Below are 9,025 nucleotides of genomic sequence, written 5' to 3' on the forward strand. Positions count from 1 at the left end.
AGAAAAAATGTAAGATGTTTCTCAAATGCCGCGTATATTTATTTTTATTTATAAATGTTCACAAATTGCGAAACAAAAATATAAAATGCAAAATAAATTGATTTTTAACGTCAAAGTGCATTAACAGTTAGTAATATTTGTTTTAGATGCATTAACATAATTAATATATTTACCTTTTTTTGTATTGTAAAAAAAATTTCATCATTTATTGAGTTAATATCAATAAATGTATACAAACGTTCAATTTTAAAATTTAACTTCTTTGCTTGAATTTCAGCTCGGTACTTTTAGAGAAAGGTCGTGCAATCTAAAAAGATCAATATGATAATCTAGATTGGGTTGTACAAACTAACTTGTAGGTTCAAAACTTTATAACTATATAAATTTAATACAGAGGGGCGTGTTATAGTTTATTTCCATCGGGTAAATTGATCATTACAACATCTGTTCATTGTCTTATCCTTTAAAAATCCCTTGTTGATAGCGAAGCTTTCTTTAAGCAGCGTCCGTCTGTAACGGTTATTAGCTCTTTTCGTTCATTTAGACATGTACGTCTGAATTGTCCTATCAATTTAAATCCGTGCATGCTGATTTCATTAATTATAGATAGAAAAGCGTAGCCACATTGTCTTCGTTGCCCTCTGTACATCCATTTAAAACATGATAATTTTTTTTCAGAGAAGTTTAATAACTTGCAATATGCATTGCCTTGTGGGACGTGGTAACGTCGTAGGACTCTTGTATCATGCTAGCGGCTCAGTTGCAGGTAAGTTTCTCCTTTTTCCAGTATGGCTACGTACGAGACCGATTAATTCCGGTGGATAATAATCGGTTCCCAGCTTTACTTAAAATATCATGTATAGCACAGACAATTTTCTTTACAAATATTTAAAAATATCACAAAATTAACACCATTTATGTTAGCATGGATCTTACGCCGCTCTGGGCTAACAAAACTGGTTTAAATCTTATGATTTTTATTTTGATATCCGCGGAAAGATGTCAATAATACGATACGATAAATAACTATTCTTAACTGCCATGTTGTAGAAACTAGCGGTTGCACACTCAACATCTACGGGTCATGCATTGGATCGAAAGTGATGTGAAAGGGAGATTCTTTATTCATTCGTGAATCAGGCCATGTAAAGCTAGCTTTCTTAAATGGAGAACTTAATCGGTTCAGTGGTTAGCGAAGACTTAACGAACTTGATACTTTATTTTGTTTAGGTTGTAATGGGGCTGCTACAGCTACTATAGCAATAAACAGAGCTACCCTTCATCATTTTGCCAAACATCAACAACTTACTGCACCAATTGGTAAGGGAGGAAGGGGACATTGGACTAAAAACTAAACTGGTACCATAAGATAATATTTTGTTCAAATTTGTTGGCTTATATTTTTACGGTGATCTTGATTGGTCTTATCCTTGATATCTCTAAACAACAAACCAGCGCACCATCAATTAACGACTGATTTTTAAGAACTAATGAATTAGATACCTACTTCATTATAGGCAAAACAAAGCAATAAATAACATTTTTATCTACTTAAGGCAAAAAAGAAGAAAGTTTTGTAGAGAAAGAAAAACCTCTTTTATTTTCACATCAGGAATAGATTTTATTCAGTTTAAATGGAATTTTTCCCAGTTTAAATATCAACATTACCTACCCATCGAGAATTAAGACATATTTTTTATCAAATAGAACATGAGAAATATTATATTATATGAAGGCATTTATATCAACTTATACTTAATTGAAAAAAAAATCTACTAAATCAGTTAAAAAGCCAACAATTTCTACCAACAGTTTATAATCTGGATGATACTGATAACATTATTTCTTACAAGGAATTAAGTCACAATTGATTCTATTTTACATAAAAATGAGCGAATCAGATGGGATATTATATTTTTAAGCATTTTTTTAGAATATGATTAGGTCTCGCGTTGTCTTTTTTGTTGTCTTAAGCTTTTTTTTTACATATATTTAGTCTTTTGTAGGTATTGATCAGAGGATGCAATTAAATATAATAATGACTTTAAACTAGACCTATTGCTTACCAACAGAAGATAAATCATTATTACAATTTAAATCTTCAAGCCCACAAAACAGGTGCCTAATAAATATTTTTATTTAACAAACAAGTTTAGTTACGTAACTAATAAAACAATATTATTTAATACCTACTAATAAACATTAAAATATAAATAAATAGGCAGTATCTTTTAAAATCAAAATCGAACATTGCTGTTAATTTAAGTATAGACATGACAATAAAGCAACTTGGTTTAACGGAGTGACAGAATAACGGACGAATATTTACACAAAATTAAGCTAACTTTATGACAGAGTAACTGACGGATATTCTCAAGTTATAGGGTAGCCAAGCTTAATTCAATATAAGTATTTTCATTTCAGTATTTGGATCTAGTACATATTACGGTAAAAAGTTCCTGGTAACGATTATTACCAAAAATATATGAACTTCTAAGGCTGCTAGCTGCCAAACGGATGAATATACATGGCATGTACGCACACCGTGATAAGAATCATAAGAAAGCCTATAAAATAATCTGGAATAGCCAACACCCAATGATGCACAGGGAAAGCTTTGCTGAAGAAAAAACGCGTATAATTAGTCTTTTTTGCGCATTTACGTGAACATCAAGATAACTTTGGATTATTGATAAATGATTAGGTATTCCAGATTATTTGTTGGTCTACTTTTGTCGGTTAAAGTTTTGTGCGAGCATAATCCATACGTTTCATTGTCTGGTCGTTATCAGCCTTTAAAGTTCTTAAATTTTTGGAGATAATCGTTACCAGGAACATTTTACCACAAACTGCACTGTATCCCAGTATTGTATTATAATTTCTTTTTATTTCCAGTGACAAAGGGACACCCTCTCCAGAAAAATCTAATCTAGATGAGGTAAGAAAAAAAAACGAATTATAATTTATCTTAATAGAAAAAAATCTTATTACCTAAATAGAATTGAGAAAAATCATTGAAGTCATAACACAATTCAAATGACAAATAAAATAAGCCTTTGAAGGTTTAAAGTATTCGAGTCCTTGAAAGTTAGAAAAAATATATGATCAAAAGATAGGTAATTTTAGTACAATATTATTTTTTTAGATTGCCTACAATTTGAGTTATGAATTACAGAACATTTTTGTTGGGCAAATGAATTGGAAATTATACCATCCCAACCTTGTTTTCGAAGATAGGATTAGAGGTATAGTTTTATGCTTGTCATTCAATTCAAAAGTGAAGTTTCTTTTAAGGGGGGGGGGGGGGGCTGGGGCTGAAACTTACACCCAAATTTGAATATTTTTATTATTTTCATTAGGTAAACTTCCATGAAATAGAAAGATATTATAAATCTGATTACTTGGGATTATAAAGAAGCTGTTTCAGTATCTTAGGTTAAAAAAGGTCTATTTTGAAAGTATTTTTGACAGATTTAATGCCAAATATATGATAAAACGTATAAAAAATTTACAGACTTAAATGTTTCAAAATACTGTTATTATTATCTAGGCAAGAAGCTGGTTGGTTTGGTGGAGTATTCAAAATTTGTTAACTTGGTGAAAATTATTGCACACTTAAAATTTGTTTACGTCAGGTAAAATATTTTCCAGTATTGCTTCGAAACCGATTAATATCCCCTGGATTAGAACCGGTTCTCAGCAATACTGAAAAATCATGTATGTTCCCCCAGCATCTATGGAACTTGTCTTTAAAGGGATAAGAAAGGTACACAAAATTAGCTTAAAACCATCCCTGGACATATTTCAAGCATTCTCAAAAGTGAGAACTCAGTTCTATAGTTAAATGCAATATTAAGGTTAACTTTACTATTTTATATAAAAGGATTTAAATCCTTTTAAAGACATAATTTTGATAAAAATTCTTTTATAATCTTATTTTACAGATTTGATATCTTAAATATTTCCAAGCACCCAGAAGATAACACCATAAGAATAAGGTAAGGGCGACATAGATGTTTCGTAGAAACTTATATTTTCTTTTAAAAAGAATGACAACATCCATAAAAGCGAATAATAGTCTCAACAAATCAGGTAGACAAACGAATAATCAGTAACAACGCATTTAATATTCAATTATACATATAAAAAGTCTAAAAAATTCTTGTATTCCCCCAAAATTACTTGAATAGGTACCTACAGGATCTTAAGGTGGGCATATTTACATTTAAAAACTATTTTAGAGATGTTTCTGTTTTAATTTTAGGTAAAAATAAATATAAGGATTTCTTTGGGAAAAAGATTGTTGTTGAAAGAATAATATTCAACAAATAGAGTTGCTAAGCTTGCTAAGTTTTACCTTATCGTAACAGGAATTATTATGTTAAGTTGACACCGACTTGACCAACCACCAGTTTTTTTAATTTGAAGCACCGGATAGTTCATACATATGATGTACCTAGAAAAATGAATATCTTATATGAGGCCGTAGAGTTCATTTCTTAAAAAAATAGTTTCTCATCTTTATGCAAAAGAGCCCTATATAATCAGGGAGTAAGGGAGGGGACAATGGATCGAATATTCAATTTTTAGGAGTCTCAGACTTTGGGTACTGGCTTAAAGGGAATGTGCAAGAATTTAGCAGTTTCTGACTGAGTTTGGGTACTTGCGCATGAAATGCCGCTACTCGTTATGTATGTTTTGAATATTGCAGACGGGGAGAAGGGATAAGGGTAGTGGGGGCAAGGGAAATAAACACTCGTTGTGTTAGTTTGGAATGTAGCAGACGGGGAGAAGGGAGGTGGGGGCAAGGGAAATAAACAGAATAAAAAGGGGCAGTCATATTCTTGCTAGCAGCTGGCCGGGTCCAATAATCTTGTAATATAAAAATCACACCAAAAAACCCCAATATATTTCATCAAAAACAAGTTGTGATTTCACTTTACATGACGCTATGGAAATCTATTATTCAATTAACAATCCCTTTATAATTTCCTACATATTTATTGGATTAAACTGGATTTCATGCCCTTTCTTTGATAACTCTTATATTGAATTACTTGGCCATTGTCCCCTCCCTTACTCCCTGCTATATAATAGGTAGTAAACATATCTTATTATAGATGGAGAATAGCTGGACTTGGCACATTGAGAATGGTTTGGAGATATTTCCCTGACAAGCTCTGGAGGAGAGGCAATATGAACAAGTAAGTATTCTGAAGTAGCGCAGCTTATAACTTTACTTTATGTCTGTACGTCCCTTTCCCTGGAAATACTTTCCTGACAAGCTCTGGCAGGGGTGTATATTCTGCATGGGATCCCCGGCTCAGGGGGGGGGAAAAAAAATAAAAATCAAGTGGTTGGAGGGAAAAAAAATGTAAAAATTAAGAAAACTGAAAACATTTTTTCCATTTCCCCCCCTCCTTGGTGAATAAAAAATAAAAAAATGTGTGGTAGGAGGGATAAAATAATTAAAATATAGAGTCCTTTAAATATTTTTCCATTTTCCCCCCTTCATGGTGAGAAAAAACTAGGGGGGGGGAAAAAATAACAAATTTTGTAGCCGGGGAAAAAAAATAAATCTTGTGCAGAATATACACCCCTGAGCTCTGGAGAAGAGGCAATATGAACAAGTAAGTATTCTGAAGTAGCGCAGCTACTTTTACTTTATGTCTGTACGTCCCTTTGGAGATATTTTCCTGGTAAGCTATTGAGAAGAGGCAATATGAACAAGTTAGTATTTTGTATACATCTTTAGTAGCGCAGCTACTCTAACTATGACATGTCTGTACGTCCCATTCCCTGGAAACATCTCTGACAAGCTCTGGAGAAAAGGTGGTATTAACAAGTAAGTATACATCTTTAGTAGCGCAGCTACTCTAACTATATGACTGTACGTCCCCTTCCCTGGGGGATATTTCCTTGATAAGCTCTGAAGGAGAGCAATATGAACAAGTAAATATTCTTCGTTAGTAGCGCAGCTACTCTATAACTATGCATATATCTGTACGTCCCTTTCCCTGGAGATTCTCTCCTAAAAAGGTCTAGAGGAGAAGCAATATGAACAAGTAAGTATTCTTCGTTAGTTGCACACCTACTTTATAACTATGAAATGTATGTGTGAACGTCCCCTTTCCCTAGAGATACTTCCCTAATAAGGCTTGTAGTAGAAGCAACTACTCCTGTTTGTTGTTACTGATTTCCTGAGAACACCCTGTAGAGTGTAGATAAAATTCTTATATTTTCAGGAACGCCCCCACCTGGTATGATGGATATTCTGTATTTCACGTTGGACCTGATGATCTCATCTACAAACACGTGGCTGATAGGGTGAGTATCCAGGGATAAGACAATAGACGATAAATTGATGTACATCGCGATTCTCCAATGATGATAAACAAAATTACCCCTTCTATCCATATTGGTCGATTTATTGGTTGAAATTTTTGACACTGCTCTATTTTGAACCAACCTTTAAATGTACCCAAAGTTTTGAGCCAACATATGAAAGGATGTGTTTCTAAAAACTTTGGGTACCAATACTAACTTCATTCATTCAATGTCCCCCGTTTTTTTTATAACAAACGTAAATAATGTTAATCTATAGAAGGCATAATTAGGGATGCTAATAGATTTATCATCCATTGTCTTATACCTTAAAATCTCTGCTAATATGTAAATTTAGATATTTTTATGGCTGCTGGAATAGTTATTCATCGTATCATATTATAGACTGATTTATGAAGATATTAAAATAAAATATTATAAGATTTAAACCATTTTTGTTAGACTTAAGGTGCCTAAGCAATATTGGAAAATATTTCCGGTCTTTTCATGTAACTTCGGTATGTCTTTTTTATTTTAAAAAGGTGCAAAGGGGTAGTTTCACGAAATGCATTTGAACTTAATTTAGTGAACCGCATAATTTTTGCTAGTTAATGGGTTAAATTACATTTATATAGCATATATTTGAAATAAATCAATTTTCTACCACGTAGTTTTTAATATATCAAGACTTGAAAATTATCTTTTTGTGATATATGCAATTTAAAAAGACGATTTTCAAGTCTTGATATTTTAAAAACTACGTGGTAGAAAATTGAAATTCTTTCAAATATATGCCATATAAATGTAGTTTAACCAATTAACCAGGAAAAAATATGCGGTTCACTGAATTAAGTTCAAATGCCTTTCGTGAAACTACCCCGTAATCTAATCCTTGTTGATTTTAAATTATTTCAGCGTATGCCCGACCAAGACAAAGAAAAAGTTGGCGTCAACCCTGTGGTGGAAAAATTAAAGAAACTGAAACCCACCCCGGCTCCAGCCCCAGCAATATAAGAAAATAAACCCATGGAGGGGAGGGTACATTGGACTGTAAATTATACTGGTACCCAAAGTTCTAAATAAACATAATTTTTATTTGACTTGAAAACTTTGGGGTAAAAGTATACAATTTTTTCCACCAATAATATTAAATTACAGAAGGGGTAATTTTTTTTATTATAATTGGCGGTGTATATCAAATTATCGTCCATTGTCTTATCCCGTTCTCAAGATCCTTGGAAACAACACAATTGGGATGAGAAAGGGGTTAATAGGTATTTGTTTATCTTATTTTCTAAAAGGAAATATAAATGAACGCGATGTTAAGAGATTTTTTTTAAGTTTAGACTTTAAGAAATCTTTTGATACCAAGTCTAAAGAAAATGCATACTAATTTAATTTCATATTCTTATTTTTTGTATATATACATTGGACTGTAAATTGTATGGTCCCCAAAGTTTTTATCACATCTTCTCTCATAGTTGGCTATAAACTTTTATTAAATCTTGATTGGTTGGCACAAACTATTATTTTAATAGAACTTTTTCACCAATAAGCTTCATTAATGTTGTCGAGAATCTTTATAAACTCATTACATCGCGTTCATAAATATTTTCCGTTGTAGAAAATTTTGTTGAACCATTCACATTTTATGTTCTTTAAGAAGAAAAATAGAAAATAGTTGATTTAAAAAAGTTAAAATGATTTGATTACTACTTAGGTAGGCCTAAAATATTAAAGAAAGAATATTTTTTATTTTGTGAATCTTTAGTGCTGTGATATTATTTTAATATTATTACATTTTATTATTATACAAATGTTGTGGAAGAATTGTAATTTGTAACAATACCTTTTTTATTGTTTCGAGTTACAAGCTACCTACAGTTTTTATAGTTAAAAGTTGATATTTAAAAAAAATAGTATAAAACTTATGAATTTTACTCTTAGTAAATACGTAATTGGCTGATTTAAACTTTATATTTGTTTGCCCTTCTTTTCCTCTTTATATTTTAGATTATTATTATATAAGACTGATTTAACCTAAGATAAAAATTAGTAGTTTTAAATTTGAAGACGAAAAAATTTATGTTTGATTATAAAAAATGAAAAAGATATTTTCTTTAGGTAAGGAAATACTTTACATGACAAAAGTTTCTTAAGTGTTAATTTGATTTTAAAAGAAAAACTAAATATATGGGGGATGATGATCCAGGGGTGATTTCTCTTAGTAGGGTTGCGGTACCCTCCCCTATAATTAGTTATAACCCTAAAGCATAAAGTTATAACAGGACCTATGAAAAGCTACAATGTAAGATTCATGTACCTTCAGCTGATATAGCAATCTTTCAGTACAGGGTCCTACAGACAGAAGACATCCTGTTACTTTTCTAGAAAAACTAGCGGCTACGCCCCTAGGTGGGGGATTACTTACCTTTACGATTATTTATGTGGCTAAGAAAGATATTTTTATTGTTTTGCACTAAATTCAATCACACAAAATATTGTAAAAGTAAGAATTTGTAAGGATTTATTGTGTCTTACAGTTTACAATTAATGATAATATTAAATATTTTAATTTATACCTAAAATATATGTATTTTGTTATATGTATGTATTATTTTTAAAATACACTTTAGATATTGAAAAAATGATTTTATTTTATGTTGTTGAGTTAGTAACTTTTTATTCCTTTTTTTTCAGA

General features: G+C 31.3%; 1 protein-coding gene across 1 annotated transcript; it reads left to right on the forward strand.

Annotated features, from left to right (window-relative positions):
- The first annotated feature begins 658 nt into the window (after window positions 1–658).
- LOC145306192 (uncharacterized) lies at window positions 659–9,025 on the forward strand. The gene is made up of 12 exons (XM_080148198.1): window positions 659–766; window positions 1,231–1,320; window positions 1,557–1,607; window positions 1,780–1,851; window positions 2,052–2,118; window positions 2,896–2,938; window positions 3,146–3,245; window positions 3,551–3,635; window positions 3,945–3,998; window positions 5,121–5,204; window positions 6,246–6,327; window positions 7,240–9,025. The coding sequence occupies exons 1-12, from the start codon at window positions 661–663 to the stop codon at window positions 7,336–7,338; spliced, it is 933 nt and encodes a 310-aa protein (XP_080004324.1). The 5' UTR covers window positions 659–660; the 3' UTR covers window positions 7,339–9,025.

The sequence above is a fragment of the Acartia tonsa genome, chromosome 14, assembly GCF_053477335.1.
Source record: "Acartia tonsa isolate MP-2025a chromosome 14, ASM5347733v1, whole genome shotgun sequence".
Lineage (NCBI taxonomy): Eukaryota > Metazoa > Arthropoda > Copepoda > Calanoida > Acartiidae > Acartia > Acartia tonsa.

Coding starts and splice junctions, on each gene's coding strand:
- LOC145306192 (XM_080148198.1), top strand. CDS start 661: ATGATAATTTTTTTTCAGAGAAGTTTAATAACTTGCAATATGCATTGC. Junction 2,119..2,895: donor TCTTCAAGCCCACAAAACAG/GTGCCTAATAAA, acceptor TTTTATTTCCAG/TGACAAAGGGACACCCTCTC. Junction 3,999..5,120: donor GATAACACCATAAGAATAAG/GTAAGGGCGACA, acceptor ATCTTATTATAG/ATGGAGAATAGCTGGACTTG.